Genomic DNA, 22,647 nt, shown 5'->3' on the forward strand with positions numbered 1-22,647 from the left:
TCAAATGTCAAATGGTTGTTTACGAAAACTTTTAGAAAAACAAAACAGAAGCAGTAGAAATCTTTGTTGTCCTCGAAAATTGGTTTAGATCACACGGATTACATTTGAAAGGATTTTTCAAACACTTCAGACACAATGGCGTACTACAAGGGTGCCGCCTCCGAAGGGGGCCGTGCCGCCCAGCTAATGAAGCGACGCGAACTTGCCCAACAGGAGGTGGAATTTCGCAAGAAGAAAATTGAGGAGGACCTGAAAGTAAGCAACATCGAGAACAAATTCGCCGCCCATTACGATGCGGTGGAGCAGCAGCTCAAAAGTTCCACCATCGGGTTGGTTACCCTGGATGAGATGAAAGCGAAGCAGGAGGACATTGTCCGAGAGCGTGAGAAAAAGCTTGCCCAAAAGAAAGAGGAAAAGGACAAGGAAAAGCTGAAAGCGCTCGAAGCTAAGCTGGCGGAAAAAGACCGCCAGAAGCGACAGATACAGGCACTATCATTCGATCCGGAGGACGAACCAGATGAGGAGGAGGGTTCTGAACAGGAATCCGAACCGGAGGATAAAAAGGAAGAGCTAATCGTTAAGCGTTCCTGGAAGGACGAGGTACCGAGTGGGGTAAAGAAGATTCGCAAAAACCCGGACGTGGATACGTCGTTTCTGCCGGACCGGGAGCGTGAGGAGCGTGACAACAGATTGCGCGAGGAACTGAGACAGGAATGGGCCATGAAGCAGGCCACATTGAAGGACCAGGAAATTACCATTACGTTCAGCTACTGGGATGGTTCTGGGCACCGAAAGTCGGTCGCTATGAAGAAAGGTAAGGATGAATCGTTGAAGATTTATGCATCAATATTCCATATGCTGCAAATTAACGTGTTTTTCCACTTGTAGGCAATTCCATTTATCAATTCCTGCAAAAGTGTCTCGAAATGCTGCGCAAGGACTTCAGCGAATTAAAAACGGTAATGGCCGATCAGTTAATGTATGTGAAAGAGGATTTGATATTACCGCACCATTACACATTCTACGACTTCATAGTGACGAAAGCTCGTGGCAAAAGTGGACCGTTGTTCAATTTCGATGTGTTCGATGATATTCGTATGATCAGCGATGCCACGGTTGAAAAGGAAGATTCTCATGCGGGTAAAGTGTTGCTCCGTTCCTGGTACGAGCGTAATAAGCACATCTTCCCGGCATCGCGTTGGGAACCGTACGATCCAACCAAGGTTTACGATAAGTACACGATTAAGGACAAAAGCAAGAAGTAATAGCAGAACATTTAGCCGTAAATGGACCCCAAGTGAAAAGGATTTGGATTCACTTCGACTTCAAACGACAAAACATCCGAATCCAGGCGTTGGAGAGTTTCGTGTTTATTGTATGCACGTTCCAAAAATACAAAATTAAGCGACAACCTCAGTCCACAGTTTCTAGATGTTAATGACGCGGCTCAGTTTTTGCACGCGGTTCAGTAGAATATCACCCTGCTTGATCGTGGCTTGATACTGCCAATTTTTACTATCCGGCCGGTTTGTTTCCACAATGCCACCGACACGATCCACCCGACAGTGCAGTCGTCCGGCTGAAATGAAGCGCGAAAGTTCGGCATCGATGTAATCCACGCTGACTCCAAACGCGTCCGCCATGTACTGCAGCGTCAACGATCGGTACGATTCCAGCAGCTGCGTGTACGCCAGAATGCGCATTTCACGCACGTAATAACGATAGTGCGGATGGAACAGAATGTCATTACGCAGCACCGATTCAACCGCGGCCAGATGCTTGAAGAAATCGGCATACTGACAGTTGTACAGCGAGAACAGATACTTCTTCACGTCGGGCGTTTGGTGCAGCACCTCCTGAATTTCGGCCCCCTTGATCACCTTATCGCGCAGCTCGTTACGCGGCAAACTGATCATGGCCACATACACCGTATAACGCACGAACGTCGAATACTCCATCAGCTCGTAGCTGGTGAACGTGCTGACGGTATCGAGGAAAAAGTTTGCCGCCGCCTTAAAATCCCGAATAGCAATACAGTACGCACCCTGGTACACCTTCAGCCGGTTCCGACGATCCCAATCTCCGCCCTCCTCGATCAGATACTTTGCCTTGTCAATGTTGCGCGTGATCAGGTCGTGGTCGAGATAGAACAAACCGATGCGAATGGTGTGGAACACGATATCAAGCCGATGTCCAAGCGACACCGTTTTTTCGTACGTTTTGCGGAAAGCCGATATGGCCCCCTCCTTATCACCGATGCGGCACAGATATTCCGATTTGCGAAGGTTTGCTTCGCGTACTTCCATCTCGCCGAGATTCTTTTCCGCATCCTCAATGGCGGCATCCAGCTGTTCCAGCTTCTTCCGGTTGGTTTCCTTCATCTCTGCCAACTGCTTCTGGTCCACGGTCCAAGCGAGATCGGCACAAACCTGCTCGTACCACGGTGCCATGTTTTCGGCCTTGATTGCGGCCAGCAGCTTCTCGGACAGTTTCTTATCGTGTGCAAACTCCGGCAAGCTGAGCAGAAACTTGCAGTGCGACAGCTCCAGATTGGGGTTTTTCTCCAAACCCTGCTCTTCCAGGTTTTCGACCGGCATCTTGGGGCTGTGAATGTTTGTTAATCTGTTAACTATCGGACGGTTCGGACCAGAGGGTGAGTACTTACTTTGCTTTTACAACGAGTTAAATGAGTTCGCGAAAATAATAAACACACGGAAACGTATTTCAATTTCTGAGACTCATCAAACTAGTGATGGTCACACGTAAATTGACAGATCATGACAAAGAAAGCGATTTTGACATTTGTGATGATTTTCGTGTCGCCATGTTGAATGCGAGGTTGAATTCGAAATGCTCGATTTTGTGTATTTATTGAATAGTTTCTAAATATTGAAAATCATGTGCATATTAATAGATATTTATTTCCATTTGTAGCATAATATAAATAATATATTACATTCGATCTACGTTTTTCAAAATTAACGTTTAACTACCAAGGTTGGTACAGAGTGCAATGCAATTTTGGGTACATATTTGAAAATGTCGTTAATAAATGTATCGCGAATATTGTAGTGCTGTAACCAGCGGGCAATACGGTTCCACATTGATTCTTCATTGAAATTGTCTTAATTTTAAATTAAAAACGTTTGTTATGTAGAATGGGTGGCAAAAATTGAATAGCTTTATTGATTGTGTTAACTAAATATTGATAATTTTAATAACTAAAGAATGAATATCTTTGCGGTCTAGAATTGTAGTTTATTTTACTTTACAATTACAGCGAATTATCAATTATTAATGCAGACTAACAAGAAAATATTGTTTTAATCCATTTGTTTTATCTACTCACGTTCTACGCCTCTTTAGACTTGATTTGCTCGGCTTGGCGTAGCTCGGCTTAGTTAAGAACAATATGTTCCTAACCAAGCCATGAAATCAATGACGGCCCTGATGAAATTATGATAAAGATTCGCTATAGACGCAAGTTCATCAAACTGTCGTCATATGCCGGAATTGAAAAAGCCTCATAAATGCAGCCCATTATTAAAATTTGTTAAAATACGCAAATATACCTGTCGCCGAAGACTTCCGTAAGCCTTGGCAAGACGGTCGAATGAGAAATAACCACCATTAGTTTCGGAACGGCCTACTACAACACGGTATGGCAATATTGGCATGCAAATATTTTGCGAAAAAAACCCCCAACTGCGTCAAATGCGTCTCAACGATGTGCCGCGTGAGAGTGTTTTCTTCGAGAACATCCTTCAACAGTTTACCATTTTGGTCGATTGTTTTTCGGGGGTTTTGAAGGGCATATAGCGTTCCAAATGTAAGCAGAATGGACAATAAATACCGGCACAATCAAGGACAGCGAAAGCAAACGCCAGAATGATGATGACTGGCCGCTTGATTATACGTCTTCGATGTCATTGGACTCGTTGCCTTCTGGCCGGTGCAATTTGGTCATTTTTGAAGGACGTTAGAATGCATCACCGGTATCCGTTAGCGGTCATCATGGTGGATTATGGCCTGATCGCGCAGTTAGTGATCCGTGATAGAGTCAACAGCAATGGCGGTTTGCGATGGCATGCTGCCAACACGTAACGAGTAAAAAAAACAATAATTGAAGCTAAAAATAATTCAACACTTATTACCCCCACCCATTCCCGTAACAAGCCACCACTTGAACGGATTAGCAGCGTGCAGAGCAAGCAGAGAAGTGAGGTCTCTCCGTACCCCTAAAAAAAGCCTACTAATTCTTGGGCGCTACATGAAGCCCTGCGACCCCAGTACCGGTCGCATCTTGTTGAAGGAGATTTACCAATCAATTGGACGCACAGGATCGCGCTTAGGAGCAGAGCAGCAGAAGAAGAACACGAGATCAAGCAAACGCCAACATTAAATACAATGAGAAGCCCGATGTAAATGTTGTAAAGTGACCTAGGAGGAGACTGTTGGGTCTAAGAAAGAGAGAAAAACGACAAGAAAAAAAAATGAACCACGCATACACACACACGTAATCGCTTCTCTCGACGAGGGAAGAAAGAGAACGAGCGAACGAGTGTGGGCAATAATCGGTTTTAGCATCCCATTCCTCCTCCCGATTTGCTCCAACGGCGGGTTTCTTTGCTGGATGCTGCACGGTCCTGTCGTCACACTTCTTCTAGCCATACGTACAGACAGACACACACACAAGCAGACATCATCGGCCGGTCTCCCTCTGTCGTGCACACTGGTTGGACGAAGAAACCGCGATGAGGTAACCGTGACCAGGCACCACCCGACCTGCGCGTATCGGACTCGAGTGGGGTGGGAGAGACAGCAGGCCAACAGCCCAACCGTTGGGATGTACGTTGGTTCGGATCGGCCAACGGTGGCAGGCTTCAGTTACAGTTCGTCGTCTGTGGAGATCAGTTTGCATTCTCAGTTGCATGTGACCGCGCTATCAAGGCCCCCCCCCACCGCCCGCCGATACTTCAGTGCGTACCATTACGCAGCAGTAAGCCCGAGAACCGTTTTTGAGTTCCTTTTGCTTTCGAGTGCAGTTTAGTGGATCAATTTTCTTGCGTTGTTACCGATCGTTGTGTGTGTGTGTCTTTGTATGGATAAAGTGGTTTCCCTGAAGATCGTGTTGTTTATTTTTCCTTTCTGTTGTGCAATTTCCCAACCAACTGGCAGCACTGGCTTCAAGCGTTGAAGCTCGTTGAAGAATTGGTCTCCCCGTTTCGACCGAAAGTGCAAAACAAAACTGTTCCCTCTTTCTGGTGTGTCACACGCTGGGGCTGGGGATTGTTGTTTTTTCTTCCTTTCAACCGGGTGCCTCTAATCGTATGAAATCGATAAAGAAATGAGCTAACGGTTTTCCCATCGCGCAACCTGCCACCAGTGTTCGGGAAGGGCAACTGACCCAAACACCACCCTCCGCCAATGGTACGTCGTGGTGGAAAAGTGGTGGCGATATTTTTAAAACCGATCCCCAATGGAACATGCGTTTGTGTGTCTGTGTGTGTGTGTGTTTAAATTTTTTTTTTCGGTTTTCGGGGACAGTACTTTTCCTCGACCGGTGCACGCCTTATTCCCTTCGGCATTTACTGGACCGGACTTCGGCCTCGGCCTAGTTTAGTTTTGTCGTTTGTTGTCTTTCGGGCGTTGCGGTTCTCGTGCTGCCGACCCGTGTGCAGGTTGCATTTCTTACGCCTGTCCAAGCGGTGCGAGATACACACGCCATTATCGTATCGGGTGATTGTACGCCCCCCTGACCGACTGGGTTGGTCTTTTGTGGCTGTGGTTTGTGTGTAATGATGTGTGTCTTACAAATAACAAAATAATAGAGAAGAAAAAAAAACAGTAAAGCAGTAGATTAATCTAGAAATATTTTGTTTTTAATTCAAACAAAAATGTACTGTGCCAAAGAAAAAAAAACGAAACAATAACGAGTAAGAGAACGATTCAAAACCAGTAAACACATTAGCGTGAGTGAGCATCGGAAAAGAAGGTCCTTTGCGACTGTGTGACCGTGAATGTTGATGCATTTTTAAAACACGTAAACTAACGCAGTGGAGACCCGCGTAAGGGGATGTGTGTGTGTGTGTGTTCAAGGAAAATTGGTGAAAGAAAAGCAGAAACATTATGCATACAATTTGCACAACGAATCAGCCGAAGGAAGGTGCTAGAAGAATCGAGAAACTTAACAAGAAGCGGTTTTGTAATAGCGAACATGAAAAAAAGTGTTTTTTTTGGTAGTGAATTTTAGAGATCAAGTATTTTAGTACTTATTTTCTTTAGAAATTTTTCTAAATAATATAGTTATTTAATTTTAAGACTACACCAAAAACAAACTGTGCAGGTCCTCTTTTGTTTAATTGGATTTGAGCAATTTTCAGTTCCCTCTTTGTACCCACCTTCCAACATCTACTTCGCGATCGTGAATGCTCATTGTGGTGTTCCACTTTTATGTTCACTAGGTTTTTTTTCCTTTCATCTCTTCATATATTTTTGGATGTCAGAGCGGAGGGTGGCACGTTATCAACGCGTCTTTTCTTCTCTCAGCTGCCTGCTACTAACAACTCACGGTTGCTTCTTCGCCAACGATCAGCGATCAAGACGATCGGGACGATATTTACTACATAATGCTTTCCTTTTCGCTACGTGAGATGGGTATTATGTAAGTGAATATTGTCTAATTTCTTGAATGAAGCAACATCAAATCGATGACACACACAGCGAGCAGCTACGGTCGGTGACGCAGCGGATCGCGCGAAACTCCACGCAGTGGAGTAGACATAGACAAATAGAAGAGAGCTAGGAAAGCCCACAAAAATAGCACAAAACGAAAAGAAGGAAGCGCAGACAGACGAGCACGCGTCCGAATCGTTGTCAACCGTACGATGGTTTAACTGTATTCTTTCTGTGTGTTTTTTGTTTCTTCCCCTATCGTTTGACGTTATCATCCAGCACGCGAGCAATAATACGGCGTTAAATCCACCCTCCCTTTAAACCGTGCCAAAGTGACGGGGATTAGGAGTGCAGGACACCGTGTAACCGCGTGTGTGTGTGTGTTTGTGTGCGTATGAGTGTGTGTGCGCGTGTGTGTCGTGTGTGTGCCGCGAACCTCCTCAACGAAAGTGAAGGTGAACGGCGTTGTACCTAGTAGAAACGGTCAGTGAAGAAAAACAGTGCTAAAAAGCTCACAGCTTGCAAACACACGTGCCGGTCACTTGCAAGGGAAGGCCGGTTGCAGTGACGGGTGGTCACAGCACCCTACCCACCGTCGCCCGGTTCTCCACCATCCCACCAACCAGAGTCCCAGAGACGAAAGCGTACAAAAAAAGGTAAACCAATGCAATGATGTTAATAAAAACACATTAGGAAATGGGGAGAAAAACACTTCACATCAAAGAAGAAGCAACACTGCCACCTACTCGGACACGATCGGGCAGGGGGAAATGGTTAAACTTGAACTAGTTTCGTACCATTGGTGCGGCCCCCTTTGGTTGGTGTCCCGATTATGTATCCATTTCACCGTTCGTTGTCCTTTGGTAGTGTTTTTTTTATTAAACTGTGCGTAGTATTTAGTGTGGCTGGAATGTGACACAAGCGGCTACAGTGTTTTCAATTGATTACAGCGCGATTTTGTTGTCTACAGCATTTTGTTCGTCGTTTTTGTTCGAAATAAATCAAAAGACTTCAACCGATGAAAGTCGGGTTCGTCGCTTGTGTTCATGACTACCAAAAGCTTAGGCTTGTCGCTTGATACAATCGAAAGACTTCAACGCCTTCCGAGCGGGGGGGTTCGTCGCTTGATGTCAACCGAACGACTTCAACGCCTTCCAAAAAGGGTTCGTCGCTTATATTTACGATTGAAGTCTTTTGTACCGTTTGTTACGATTAGATTGATTATTATAATTTTTTGCTCGCTTTTTTCAATTTTATCACTCAGAAGAAGGAAAAATGGTAGAAAAAGATAGTTTGTGAAAGATCTTGAAATGAGAAACGGGGGATTGGTCCGATGTTGAACGGTGAGAGAAGCAAACAACACAACAAAAATCGATCCCCCGGCATGGGAGGTTGTACGATTTCTTTCGACTTTCTTATTCTTAGCAACCCCGATGGCCTTGCCAACACACTATGATGCAACATGCCAACAACAAGCAGCGGCGACAGCTGAAATGTTATGACAACGTGGTGCACTCCACAGCCACACATACAAACGCGCGCGCGCAAGCGTCATGCTCTTTCCCGCCAAGTCAAGGCAGAGATCGAAAGTGTACCTCCGATCTCCCTCTTTTCCCAAACCCACCCGTTTCCCTTGTAAAAAGGTTCAACGGTGGGAGGCAATGGAAAACCGGCAGAGGACATCGGCTTTTCGGTGTGTTTCTTTCTTGTTTTGCTGCGCGGTGTGCGAATGTCATACTAGCTGCGTGCGCGTACTTAAACCATGCGCACTGGTGTGATCGCACATTAATGATCGCGAAATGATGAGCATTAAAAAAGCAAAGGCTACAACAAAAAACCGCACACAACGTGGTTGGGTTTCATGTTTGCTTTACGGGTAATTGCATTCGGTGTACGGTACGGTGACGGAAATGGATGCTATCGGCGCGCACACGCCGACATGCCTAATTTATTCCGACTGTCCGTGATTCATGCCGTTGGATTGTGGCGGAGTTTGGTTGGAGAACCGACAGGGAAGGATGGTAATTATTGTTGGCAGCTTTTCTAGCTGCTGGCGGGGTGTAAAGTCAGTGTCCCGAAATTGCGATCGCTGCTCGTTATTGTTGCTGTTTGTTGATTACTTTTATCTCCACCGGATGAAGCCGGCTCCTATCGATCGGTTCGATCTATCGCCAAATTACTCCTCCCATAGCGGGTTTCTATTTTGATGCGGTAGATTTATACTTCGGAAAAACGGTTCGTATGCATAGATTGTATGTAATTAGGGTGGCTTTTTGTAGTTGCTTTTGGCTAGGAAAAGACCCTCCACTTTGGCGTGGATTTTAATGGTGGCATTTGGCGCTACTTGAACTAATCGACAGGTCAGACACCTCCGAGTGATCTGATGAGAGATGGAAAAAAATGATACACACTTAAATATCATCTACCCATTTGCGTTTACATTGCGTACAGACCTCGACTTTTGGGATTTAATTACCGAGAGCGAAGGTGGTTTGAAGCCGGCTTTGCTCCAAATTCCATCCCAAACAAAAAAAGGGAGAGGGAGGATTAATTTTCCGAGTGATATATGTAGGCGACCGGTTTCTTACTTTTGAGCCTTTTTTTTATTTATTCCTATTTTTGGATTTGCCTCTTTCACTAAGGTATTCGATCGGGTTTGAAGCTGTAAGCAAAACCGCAACCTCCAACCACCATAACCGGTACGCGTAAGGGTGCGCCTGGTGTGATCTTGAAGTAATCGAACGTCCCGTCCCGGAAAGCGACCCAGATGTCACAATAAAGTGTGTCACGCTGTCCGGGGGTGTGTTTGTGTGTGCTGCTGCTGCTGGAAGACGTTTCGATTCAATCGGCTGTGGCGGATGTGAATGAGTTATTTAAATATTTATCAATCTATCCTCGGTGGGGGGTTGGGACTTAGCAGGAAGCGAAGTATACAGACAAAAAACGAAAAATATTTAGCATATGATCTAACGCATCATAATACAAGATGAATGCAGTGATGTAAACGATCGCGTTTGGCTGTTTGTTTTTTTTTTTGCGCTGCTGTATATATCTTACATTTTTAATCGCACGCATTCTATTGCTTGGAATGCTACATATTTTCTGATGTATGATTAAAAGGGAATTCCTAATGCAAAGCATCCATCAGGCAAATTGATTTACAGCGTAAAGCGTCTTATTAATCGTTGTCTAGTGTTTAAAATTCGTACTATGAAGGTTCTTGCATTGCATGAGCATGATTCCAAAACACGGGCGGAAATGTGCGTCATGCTTACATAAGAAGGCGTAACGTGTGTAATCATGATCGTTTTTTTTTTCTTCTCTTTATCATATACCTACATCTACCTATTAAATTAAGGATAGTAAAGATAGTCGATCGGTGTATAATAAATGAATTTTAATTGGGCTTAAAGAAATGATTGCTTTATTTTAATATTTTGGCATTTAAAGCTAACTCGTTGCTGCTATTTATAATAAAAAAATGAATTAAAAAAAGAATGAAAAGATCATTAACCACGTAATAAATCAAATATGTAAATAAGTAAGAAAATAATCAGTAATAAAAGTAACAGTTTAGTAGAAGAATTATGCTTTGAATTGCAGAGATTGTTAGGCAACTGCAACGACTCCATGTTTTCCCCTTCTCAGTACACACTTTAGAATGTTCTCTCTCTCTCTCCCCCTATATCGAGAACATATTTAAGTAGCAATCGCATAAAAATGCATCATTAAAAAAAAACATCACACCATACGCGATTTCCGAATCGATCCATTCCGATGGCCAATCGGATGTTGTACGAACATTGTGCAACACACGTGCCATACACTGCACAGCGGTGCACACCATATTTAAGGATCTACACACACACACACATTTGCTCGTGGTGTCCAAAGCGGCAAACCAATGCCCTCTCCCCTCCCAAAAGAGGTAAGGGTTGCACCTTTGGGCCTTTGTTTTTGAAGGTAAACCGGTGCAAAAAGTAAATGAACTTGCGAATGGAAGAAAAACCACTTTGGAGCAGCTGGTGCGGGTTTTCGCAACACGGCAGCGAGACCCAAGCCAACGGGCAGCCGGTTCTACGGAGAACGCGGATTGCGTTCTAAGCTGGTGCGAGTACATTAGATGACCACGGTGGCATTGAGGCCGTGAGAGTGATATGATACGATTTGGAAATGGACAGGATTTTGCAAAGCATCACGACACACACGCTGACAGACACTTGCCACATGGACGGACAATCACCAGTGTGCGTGTGTGTGTTGATGGATATCATGTCCAAAGGATTGTTGCAGGAAAGAGAGGAAGGTGGTGGCCGTGCCTTTTGGTCGTTTAACTCCTTCCTCAGGATGGTAGTAAGGCTTCGGGTGACTACGCCACACGCGTCTCTAATCACCTTGGTACGGTACACTTAGGTGTACTAAACACTCGCGCGCACACACACTCACACTCAGTACACTCGCGCAGGTAACGAGAGATGGCGCAACCGCAGCCGTGTAGTGAACTGTGAACCAATTAAGTGCGGGCAGAGTAGAAACTAATACAACCCCCGCCGGTCCATCATCGGATGGTGCACCAATTATGACCGCTTTTCTATTGCATAAATTCAGCTTATTACGTGTGAGCGCCGTGGAACCACTCTACCACGGGGTGTGCACTTTCATCGAATTAACCGATCGGACCGGAATGGTGGTGTGTGAAGATCCCCCCAAAAAAAAAAAAACGCACACACATTTTTGCATATCCGTTCGCAAAACGGCGCAAGTTTCCGCGTGGTTGTATGGTCTCGTAAACCCGGCTGAAGGAGTGGTACCCTTGAAGCTTTTCGAACAGGTTACGTCTCCACCGGTTTACCCTCCGTTGGGAAGCACAGAATTGCGTACGTACGCAGCAGGATCGGCTGCGCGATGATCGATCGATCGGGGCTGTCAGATTTGTCCTTCCACAAAGCCTGTGTACCACGGTACGTACCGGGGCGAACAGGCGTACTTACAGTCGCAATTGGCAGTTGTGCTATGTTCGCACGTACCAGTGCGCGCGTACGGTGTGACCTTGGACGGTGTGATTATGTTCAAGTTTGCTTCATTAATCGCCAGCGACAAACGCGCAAGGGCAGTGGATGATGTTGTCTTGCACAGCGCCGTCCAAAGTGCGTCGTACACTACACCCGATCTGGTCATCGAATCTGCCACATTCCGGCATTACGCTGTGTGATCCTCTTGCGGCACAGAGAATGTATCTAGGCGATGGGGAAGAAAAATGGCGGAGAGAGCGAGAAGCAATCGTTGAACACTTACATCATCGTTCGATCGCACAGATGCGCCACTGTGTGCGACATGGTGCGACACACGCCAAACAATTCGGACCCGATCGGTCCGATGAGACGGATGCCGAAATCCGAGGCGAAGTGCGCGTCGAACACTTACATAAGCTACCGCTGTATGGGTTTTTGGGACGGGACCGGGGGCACACTAATGCGCAGGCAGGTTGGGAACGCTACACTTTTGAGAACGATTTGTTTGCTGAAAAAGCTAGTACTAGCGCACGAATTTACGTACCTCCCCAACAGTCTCGGTACGTCTGTTTGTCAAAGGTGTGCTGCTTGGGGTCCCGTGTGTGTGTGTCTCGTTTGCGAATAGCGTCACGGTGACTTCAGCGACACTTGATCGCCACTCGGTACGGAATGGGCAGTTCCTTCGTGATCTGTTTGCTGAGTTGCGATGTTTACGCTTCGGACCATCCTTCTTCTCGTCGTTGTTTGCGGTGTAGTTTGGCTACAGTCGCAATAACTTCACCGCGAGCACACTTCTATTTGCTTGACCTGCCAGAGCCGCCGGAATGCTTGTGCTGCTCTGCTACGTCACCGATCGCCGAATGAAACGAAACTGGATCACCGGCCAGCCGCCAGCGTCATTCAACCTACATTTTGCTTTGCACCGGTCTCTGGTCGCGAAGGTGAACGAAAGTGAACGTGAAATCTTCACCGTCCCGGGCTGCTGCCACCAACCGACGACGTTATGTGAAAGCTTTCCACATCTTCTCTTGTCAACGCAGCCACCACATCCTCCATTCCGATTACGATCCGGCCATTTGCCATGTCTCATTCCCTGTACGCTTCGCGCAACAAACGCCGTCATTTCTCGGTTTTCCTTCTCGCGTTTATATTCCTTCTCGCGTAGCCCCTCGAGGCCACTCAAGGAAAGTGAATTCGCGGTGCGTCTTTCGCTTTCCTTCATGCCATTATCGGTGCGGGGTTTGTTTCGATTTTGCTTTTGCTTCGCATTTTCGCCGCACGGAACGAGGCCAAAACGCGGCAGAAATGTGTGTGCGCGCGCGCGTTTCGTCCGCAATTCATCCTATTCCCCTTGGGTGAATTCGTTGACCTAGTAGCCGCTGGTTAATGACCCTTGCAGAAAAAGCTCGTTTTGTGACGATATGTCTTACGGGTGCGCAACGCCGAAGGCTGATGCTGTTTATCATAAGATTCTCACCAGAATGGGCATACGGCCGAAAACCGGCTAGACGGGTTATGTATGCAGAAGACAACAGACAGGTGTCGCACGGATGAAGAATTGTTCAAAAAATACAATATTTACACTGTCAACTGTCTACCCTGTGATGACATTTGAAATGAGTAATTAGTAAACAGGGGGAAAACAAATCGACGTGCATTTTGGGTATGTAAGGAAACACTTTATTTGCAGCTTGGTTAGCGTCTCTTTCTCTTCTATTGTGTCCGCGCACAATGGCAGTTGTTTGCGTACCGAAACATTGATAAAGTATAATCTGTAGATTCATAAATCTCGCAATAGCCGTAAAAAGATCAAAGAATGTTTTCCTGTATTTATTTGAATCTCATTTCGTAAGACGTTGAAATGATCAAATCTTCTCGTTAAATAGGGGTTTTATATTCGCCTGACTTGAAGCTCCCACGCTTCTGTGACTTTAATCAGCTATTAAAGGAAGTATCACTCGAAGGCATCAATGAAAAAACACAATGCCGATGGAATTGGTCCTGAACGATAACCAGTTTCGTTGGTTAAAACAATTCAGCACCAATTCCCTCTTCATTATACCCACCTGGGATGGGATGCTATATTTCATTCTACCAGACATTCTGAGCATCTATTTTAGGGCACCTTAGAATGAAACTGTATGTATTGAAGGAAGAGATTCGAGTTACAAGTTGTTTGTATCACACCTTCTTGCTAATCAGCACGGCTCACACGAAGTCCACGTGCGAGACTGTTCCTCGCTGCTGTGATTTTAGATCTGCCGATTTTATAGCTGCCATGTTTACTACTTTAACGTCAAATATTGACCACCACATCGAGTGTGTTTGTTGCTGCAACAGTGCAATTAGATACTAAATAGGTACATACGCCGATTACTAACAAACTGTTCTGCCCCGAGCTAAAGCTAGAGAAACGCCGTGTACATTTCATTCTGCTCCTACATTGATTAATCGGTTCCACTCACTCAGTGTCCTTGAGAACAGTTTCTTGAACCGGCTTATAATTTTCCCATTCGCTTTTACCTTCTTGCAGGACTTAACGAACGCAAACGGCAAAACAAGCGGCACCAAGATGACTGCGGTGGAAGTAATATCCGGCTACAAATACTACGGCAAGGCGAACGATCCGAACAAAAAGATCGTTCTGAATCATCTCAACATGAGCGTCACCCGCGGTTCGATGTAAGTGGTCCTAGCGTTACCAGGTGTTTCAGGCACTGCCATTTTCTTTTTCGCTTCGTGAACCTTCTTTTTTTGCTTGGTACGATTCTCGTTTTCTATCCCTGCGTGGTAACGCACCGGTCTGGTCAGTTTTTAAGGGCATATTGGTGTGTTTGTGATGGGGGTTAGGAATATTTAAATGAACCATACCTCCACGATACCCTCCACAAGGGAAATCAGGATGGGCACAACAATGCCGAACCGGCAACCAAGGTGCCAAGGATGCCGATGGAAAGATGGATGCTCACCATTGTTGACAACCATTGGAAAGCTTGAGCGTTTGAAGGTTAAAGTTGAAGTTCAAGTAAGGTGTATATACAAGGATACGGACGCGACCAGACCAGGTGGGCGTCCTCCAGACCGGTAGCATTACAAAATGTGCCTCAAACCGCCGTCGTTGCATGCGGCACCGGAATACAGGCCGGTGCCGTTCGTCGCCTGCGTTCGACATTGGGGCATTGAGTCGCTCATGGTCAACGACAAATTCTCCCTCAGCTGCACGAGATCTACGATCGGTTCTGTGTTGTTCCATTTCCAAATGCATATATTTACAATCGGTCGGAATGCTATCAGCTACGACACGGTGAAACGAAAGCCGTTTTCACTTACCCTTCGGATGGGCGGGAGATTTCCTTCCGAGAGCCGCTCGTTCGAGGATTCTTCACTAAGGTTGGAAATTATACGTTCTGTTTGATTTCAATGCAACCGAGGTTTCGAACCCAAGTTCAGACACGTAAATGCGAACGAAGATCACGCAACCCTTGGGGACGTGATGCTGTTGTTTTGTCGTAAGAGATTTCTCGGTTGGTGAGAGCTTACTAGAAAATTAAATAACATTGGGGAACTCCTTGTAAGGCGTCCACATGTGAATGAGGTGTCCTTCCATGACTGGTTATGATGGCTGCGCTTCTCTTCTTCTTCTCCTCCTTTGTGGAAAAGAGGGAGAGAAATAAAGCAACAAAATTAACACATTATCCCAGTGTGAAAAGTACATGTCAAGGCCATGCGTTCCATGTACGCGCGGACATTCGTGTTGTCTGCATATGTGAGGCTCTTCATCTTCAGCATAGCTCTCGTCATGGTCGGGAAGAAAAGAAGGCGGCAAAGGTTACATCTTCGCCAATGATGGAAACAAAACACGGCTGCGTAGCGACCCAAGAAGCATCGATGATGAATGGGCTGTAGGGAAACTAGCCAGAAAGAAATTTAGCGATCAGCTCAGACAACGCGCGTGTGTCTTTCATAGGAATGCGTTGTGCGTGGTGTGTCTTAAGACTTTAAAGATGGATGAATGCAAGAAACAAAGTGAACAACCCCCTCGCCCTTTTCCAGGCACGATCGCGTGCAGTCTGAATTCCATCGACTCACTTTGACTGATTTTTTACGTCTAGCGCTTTCGGAGATATTGCCAAAAGCCCGGTTACATAAACGAGGCGTTGGGTTTTCGATTTATGGCCCCGATCGTGGCACACTGTGTCATAGAGAACCGGTTCAGATGTCGGGGAAAATATGTTTGAAGATGGAACAAGGAAATGTAGGAATCGGGTACGAGTCGTCGAAACTCGGCTCCGATGATAATCGTACGATGATTATGATAAGTGCATTTAGAGGAAGTTGAACCCGTAGATAATATTGGTGATAGAACATAATATCGATTATCACAAACGAGTTCTACAATCTTGCCCTTCTATTAAATGCACGCTATCCAGAGATAAGGATCGTTAATGGAAACACCTCCTTTCCTCGTGGAGGGTTATACCATTTCCCACCGTTTTGAAGCATACATCACTATCGTTGTGTCACCGTAACCATCAAAGCCGGTGATGGTGTTTTTTTTATTGTAACTGTTGTAAATGCATTGTTTCACATTGCGCAACATAGCGTGGATTAATATCTCCATTCTTACCGCAACACGAACGGGTGACAACGCTGGACAGCCTGCCCGCGTTAATTAATAGGTGCCATTAATTACCTGACCATTTGCCTTTTCCGTCCCCGATTCATCACACACTGTACCCACCAACCAACAGTCTGACCCATTTCAAATCGCTCAAACGAGACCGTGAGATAATGTAATGCAGCCGAACAAAGTAGAACCTCCTGGAAGGCGAAAAGTGAACCGAAACCATAACCTTCCCTTTTTTTCTTGTCCACCAACGGACAAGCAACGGAAATCGCACTAGAGACGGTGTTCAACATTATAAAGCACCCACCTTAGTAAAGTCACTCGTCGATCGTTAGTGAAGTGTCCACGTTTGGTCGACGCGTGCGGTTGGTAGCCACATTTTTGCAGCTTTCAAAACACAACATAACCGAAATTACGGCTATCTGGCTACCAAAATACATTTGCAGGGCTCGTGATGGGGTGAAGGAAATGAGTCACACTATTTTGTTGGTTGATTAGGTTTTTCTTCTCTTACTCTTCGAACACGCTCTTCTAAAATAACTATGAAAAAAAACCCTCTGACCTCCTTCTAATCGATTGGTTTTTAAGTCGTTTTCTATTTTTTTATTGACTTCATTGCTTAATCGTTTCGGCTGGGCACGTGCGGGGCTGATTGGCTGCTAACTAAGGAGGGTTAATGTATTTCGATTTTAAGGGTTGGCGCTGGTCGAGTTAGGCATGTGATCCCCGCTTGAACACCTGTATGACTTTTCACTGCATTTTACACCTTGAATGATTGGGTATTCATTTCGGATAACACATTGAAGCGTACTGATCCCCAGGCTAACAAAGTTTAAATTTCCTTGGAAAACAGAAACAAGAATTCTCAAGAGTTTCTCTATTCAAGATCCTGTTACCAGTTGCAAGACTTTCTGCCATTGTTCACCTCTGCTGGTCTCATCATCTTGATCTTAACTCATCTTTATCCTTGAAACTGGTCTTAACGAACTGGTTACTTTTTTATGGGCAATTAGAGCCAGACCAGTTTGATATGAGCTACTATACAGAGTTCATAGCTCATCGTTGAGGTCCATAGTTGAAGGTCCAGAAATTCTTCTGGGGGTATTCCTCTCGAACGTGAGTGAAAACCTTTGTAAGTGTTTTTAAACTGAGTTCCAAGTGAGTTTAAACGTTGATGAATAGCTGCACCAATAGTTAGTTATCTTGGAAACTTTGAAAGAATTCTTGAATATCGCAGTACCTTCCGTAACTTTCCAATTCGTTTCCAGCTACGGACTTCTGGGTGCCTCCGGTTGCGGCAAAACCACACTACTCTCCTGCATCGTGGGACGAAAGTTTCTCAACGATGGCGAAATTAACGTTCTCGGCGGAACACCCGGCACAGCAGGTTCGGGCGTTCCGGGGCCACGGATCGGCTACATGCCACAGGATATCGCGCTCGTGGAGGAGTTCAGCATCAAAGAAACGATCTACTATTTCGGCAGAATATATGGCATGTCGAAGGAGAAGATTCGAGAACGGTACAAACTGTTGAAACACTTACTGGAGCTGCCTGGAGACGATCGGTAAGTGTAAGGTGGTTCTTCCCCGTGGGAGGATTCGTTTCAATTGTCCACAATCTTCCTAGGTACGTCGGCAACTGTAGCGGTGGTCAACAGCGGCGGGTTTCGTTCGCTGCCGCCATGGTACACGAACCGGAGCTGCTTATACTGGATGAACCGACCGTCGGGTTGGATCCGTTGTTGCGCGAGAAGATATGGCAGTACCTAGTCGAAACGACAAGTACAAGCAAAATGGCTGTGATTATAACGACACACTACATCGAGGAGGCAAAGCAGGCAGGTTTTGTAAGTATTTTGCGGTCATTCGGAACCTTCCCGAGGCAAAGCGGTGATCACTCCAAGCGACGACACTTAACGCTTTCCACATCGAATCCCTCCACATTTGCACAGATTGGTCTGATGCGGAATGGCATACTGCTGGCGGAGGACACACCGACCAACATCCTGGAGCGATTCTCCTGCACGTCGCTCGAGGAGGCCTTTCTCAACCTCTGCCAGAAGCATGGTCCCTCCGAGGAGGCTGACCGTACGACACATCAAACGCAAACGCTCCGAGCGATTGCGGGCGCCCAAGACCTTAAGAAGGTAATACCGGCGCTGACGACCAACGAACAGAAGACGAAAGACGGGGGAGGTTTGTTCGCGGAAAAACGGAAACCTCTCACCAGCACGATCAAGGAGCTGGTCAGCTTCACAAGCAAACGGCGCATGAATGCACTGCTGTCGAAGAACTTCCTCCAAATGGTCCGACAACCGGCGTGAGTAGCGATGTTGTGGATTGTGGCCTGGAAACGTATCGTTAGTTTCCAGACTGGTCTAAAAAAAAGATTTTCTGATAAATGTGTGCGTGTGATTGTGTGTGTGTGTGGTATTGTTTGAAAGGAAAGGCTGAGTGGGATGTGAAGAAGTGTGTGGCCAGTGCAGATGCTTACATTCGAATATTGTACTACATTTCATCGCCATCTCCATTATCCATCCCTCATAGAACGTTTCATCGATCAAGCAACGGACACAGCAGGACCGATAAGACACATGACTTCATACATTCGCACGGGAAAGTGCGACGTTTCAGTGCGTTTGTGTGGATTGTATGTTGGAGATTTTGGAAACTGGGGCCAAAATACTTGTATATAACTTATAAACAGTAGTAGACTATTAACCATATAACTACTAAACATATAACGTCTTTGAAGACGGCGCTTTTCTTAGCTGCTTTTTCTTTGAACCAATACTACTCTGCTGCAAAGTAGTTCATTCAAATTTACTAACTTGTATATAATGAGTTACAGTATCAGATCTTTTCTATAACTAGACAAAAACAATAATTTAGTAAAGTTATCTGAATTTGTAACAATATTTATTACTTACATTACAACAAAGTCCAAATGAACACTTATCGCTCGAGGTTCAGTGGATTGGTTTTTTGGGTTAATTATAGCTGAAAGTATGCACAACTCCTATTTACGGTATTGCTTTAAAGATTTCTCAGACCAAACTTATATGTCTGCACGGTTATTCTATACTTACAACATGCGCTACTACACTCCGAAAATTTTAATTTTTATAGCATCACACCTGCGTCACACGACAAAAGAGTGGACACTTATTTGAGCTGTTGGCAAATTTTAAGAACCTGAAAAATCGACGTTGACGAACACGCCGACAAAATTTATGACGTTTGTTCAAAACTTAAACAAATATTCACAACTGTGAACAAACTCACTTGAAAGGTGATGAATTCGTTGGTCAATATTTGTTCCGTGCCCAATCAATTCTGGATCCGTAAAGTGACACAATAGAAAGGAACAACCAAAATTGTTCTTCTTTTGTGCGCACGTCAATGCGAAAAGCCGTTTTGCGTAGTTGGCAATCTTTTTCACGAAACCATAACCACCAAAAAGTACTTAAACTTAGTGAAGGTAGAAATGCATGAAGAAACGTGCACACGTGTTAGTTTGGCCTGTTAAACCTATATGTCGACTGGCGATTATGAAAACCGTACTGCATACTGCCAGGCGCACTCACTCAAAATGCAACAAAGGAATCGTCGTTGGATGTAAACTATTACTACCAAAACTACGCTAAATGTAACATAATAAAGTTTCCCAAACCAAGCCCTTTTTTCTAGATGACGCCGTTACAAGTACAAGAACGTAGAACGCGACCGAACAACTACAGCACGTTTCGTTCATTTTTCCACCCTGTACTCTCATCGACAAAGAAAAAACAAACAATCAAACAAAACGATCTTCAAACAAACAAACTGATCGTGTGTACATACCAGCTGTGCTTACATGTAACCGGGCGCTTTTGTTTTCGTTTCCGGTGTCTTTGAAACCCCCGCCGTGAAACAGTGGGATGGTCTTCCTGTTCCTGTATCCGATATTTCAGCTGGTAAGCTTCTACATCGCGGTCGGTGGCAACCCGAAGGATCTGCGGCTAGGGATCGTGAACGAGGAGCTGACAAACATTCGGCAGTGCTTCAACGAGTCGCTCATAACCACCTACTATCGCGAGGACTACGACTGTGATCTGTACAAAGTATCATGTCGATTTTTGGAGAAGCTTAACCGAAGTGTAGCGATTCAGGTATGATGGGGAACATAAGATGGAGTTTAGTTTTCTGTGTGTAGCGTGTGACTTATCCACGATTGCTTCAACCTATACCTTTTCCAGGAATATTACGACACATATGAGGATGCGTATCGCGATGCGCGGAAGGGTAAAATTCTTGGCTTCATTCATTTCTCGGAAAACTTCACCGAATCGCTGCAGGACGTGCGGGACAATGTGCGGGACGCGGACGACGGTTCGTTCCACACGTCCGAGATTAAGGTGTATCTGGACAAATCGGACCAGCAGATTACGTTCTTCATCGAGAAGAAGCTGCTGCAAACGTATCGTGAGTTTGCCGAAAGTCTCATGTCCGACTGTCGGTTGCCGAAGCAGCTTGCCAACATACCGATCACCTTTGAGACGCCCGTGTACGGCACGTTCGATGAGGAGTTTACCGACTTCATGGCACCGGGTGTCGTAATGACGTAAGTGTGGTGAATGGAGGGGGGTTAATTAATAAGTGATGCGTAATGCGGACGTTTGCTTCTTGTAGGATGATCTTCTTTCTGGCCACGTTGATTACTGCCACCATCTTCATCACGGATCGATTAGAAGGAGTTTGGGATCGAACGATCGTTGCCGGTATGTGCCTTTACATCAGTATGCTCGAATCAGTGGAGTTGTGTGATGTTAATATTCTTGTGCTTCTCTCTTTCTCTCTCTACTTTTATGCTCTTCCATTCCGCACATAGGCATTACGGCACTGGAACTGCTGTTGGCGCACATTATCACACAAACGTCCATAATGTTGCTACAGTGTCTAGAAATTATTCTGCTCGCCACATTCCTCTTCGATGCACAGAACCAGGGAAGCAACATAACCGTGGTCGGTTTGTTGATGCTTTTAGGCTTCGCGGGAATGTTGTACGGTAGGTGTAAAAAAGCGAGAATTAAACGACCCACTAAAGAGGGTGAGAAATTGTGTTGAAAACTAATATACGATCCCGTTCCAGGTCTACTAATATCGATCTTTTGTGATGCACATTCAACTGCCAACTTTATGGCGACCGGTAGCTTCTATCCCATGATCATTCTTTGTGGTAAGATGATCGTACGGTACGATTTTCGTTCGAGTCTGGCAGTTACTAAGCTGTGTTATCCTTTTACAGGTATCCTGTGGCCCCTGGAGGGTATGCCCCAATATCTGCAGTACGTTGCATACTGCTTCCCATTCACCATTCCGTCCATAGCGGTGCGGAACGTTCTAACGAAAGGTTGGAGCATTACCAACTCGCAAGTCTACATGGGATACGGCGCGGTAGGCGTTTGGATCATAAGCTTACTATTACTGTGCCTGCTTGGGTTGAAGATAAAGAAATAGTTCAACCCGGAGCGTAAGGGGTACCATTAATGGGGATTGGGGTTAATGTTTTTGGCTAGCAGCTATATATCTATAGTATTTAATATGATAACAGGGCAACTCGCTGGGATATAAGTTTTATGCTCTACTTTCTTCACTTCACCCTACCCCTCTTAATATCCTAAAGTCCCATTCCCCGCGCTAAATACTAGTTGATAGTGAATAAGTGCTAGTGCAAAACACGGGTTTTTTCTGGTGTATAGGTTCTCTTTACACCCCACGGTTCCCCAATCCATTGCTCAACCTGGCCACACGTTGGGAAGAAACAAAAACGCTGTTTAGTCAGCACGTGTGAATGCTTCTTTTTGTACATAGACCATTAATATTAATTGCTAATTGTGGCCGCACTTGCGCGGATCTACAAACGGCAGGCGAGTGTTTGGTTTTGTGTGTGTTTAATTTTAAGTAACAAAAGAGTTATATACACATGCATGGCCGGCGAGGAATAGTAATAGAGTGCAGAAGTAAATAGAGATTGTGCAACCAAAACAAGATAGGACGCTTCTATTAGTAATGCCTGGTACGCGAATGAATAGCAGTGGTAGAGATGTAAGTATCTGTTGGAAGTCTGTCTATGTCCTAGGTCTAAGAATGTTTGTAATATGTTTTTTTTGCTTATTTTGTGTTATGTAATGAGAAAAATAAACAGAAATGCTTACAAAACTGGTGATTTCCATTGTTGTTGAGTTCAAACGTCGATCAAAGGATGGCTAACTGATTTCATTGAATTTCCGAAACTGATAAACAGTTCTGTGTAAGTCTTAAATAGGAGTAAATCCCGCACAGGTTCTATCT

General features: G+C 45.2%; 3 protein-coding genes across 11 annotated transcripts; 2 read left to right on the forward strand and 1 right to left on the reverse strand.

The window, feature by feature from the left end:
* Nucleotide 1: 1 nt before the first annotated feature.
* LOC125766380 (protein FAM50 homolog) lies at nucleotides 2-1,416 on the forward strand. The gene is made up of 2 exons (XM_049432254.1): nucleotides 2-814; nucleotides 889-1,416. Exons 1-2 carry the CDS (start codon nucleotides 136-138, stop codon nucleotides 1,263-1,265), a joined length of 1,056 nt encoding a protein of 351 aa, XP_049288211.1. The 5' UTR covers nucleotides 2-135; the 3' UTR covers nucleotides 1,266-1,416.
* On the reverse strand, nucleotides 1,347-2,797 carry LOC125766379 (26S proteasome non-ATPase regulatory subunit 6). Its single transcript, XM_049432253.1, has 2 exons — nucleotides 2,666-2,797; nucleotides 1,347-2,604 (listed from the first exon to the last, which is right to left on the reverse strand). The coding sequence occupies exon 2, from the start codon at nucleotides 2,595-2,597 to the stop codon at nucleotides 1,428-1,430; it is 1,170 nt and encodes a 389-aa protein (XP_049288210.1). The 5' UTR covers nucleotides 2,598-2,604; nucleotides 2,666-2,797; the 3' UTR covers nucleotides 1,347-1,427.
* A 1,982-nt stretch (nucleotides 2,798-4,779) lies between these two features.
* Nucleotides 4,780-22,637, forward strand: LOC125764233 (ABC transporter G family member 20). 9 transcript variants are annotated; one of them, XM_049428228.1, is made up of 12 exons: nucleotides 4,781-4,999; nucleotides 6,955-7,331; nucleotides 14,221-14,369; nucleotides 17,583-17,879; nucleotides 17,942-18,161; nucleotides 18,267-18,634; nucleotides 20,231-20,465; nucleotides 20,553-20,917; nucleotides 20,986-21,074; nucleotides 21,185-21,361; nucleotides 21,446-21,532; nucleotides 21,602-22,637. In XM_049428228.1, exons 3-12 carry the CDS (start codon nucleotides 14,260-14,262, stop codon nucleotides 21,811-21,813), a joined length of 2,160 nt encoding a protein of 719 aa, XP_049284185.1. In that variant the 5' UTR covers nucleotides 4,781-4,999; nucleotides 6,955-7,331; nucleotides 14,221-14,259; the 3' UTR covers nucleotides 21,814-22,637. The 9 variants fall into 9 exon arrangements, with proteins under 9 accessions (XP_049284192.1, XP_049284185.1, XP_049284184.1 ...); XM_049428227.1 differs by having other exon boundaries at nucleotides 4,781-4,979; XM_049428235.1 differs by lacking the exon at nucleotides 6,955-7,331 and having other exon boundaries at nucleotides 4,780-4,979.
* The last annotated feature ends 10 nt before the right edge of the window (nucleotides 22,638-22,647 follow it).

The sequence above is a fragment of the Anopheles funestus genome, chromosome 2RL, assembly GCF_943734845.2.
Source record: "Anopheles funestus chromosome 2RL, idAnoFuneDA-416_04, whole genome shotgun sequence".
Classification (NCBI taxonomy): domain Eukaryota; kingdom Metazoa; phylum Arthropoda; class Insecta; order Diptera; family Culicidae; genus Anopheles; species Anopheles funestus.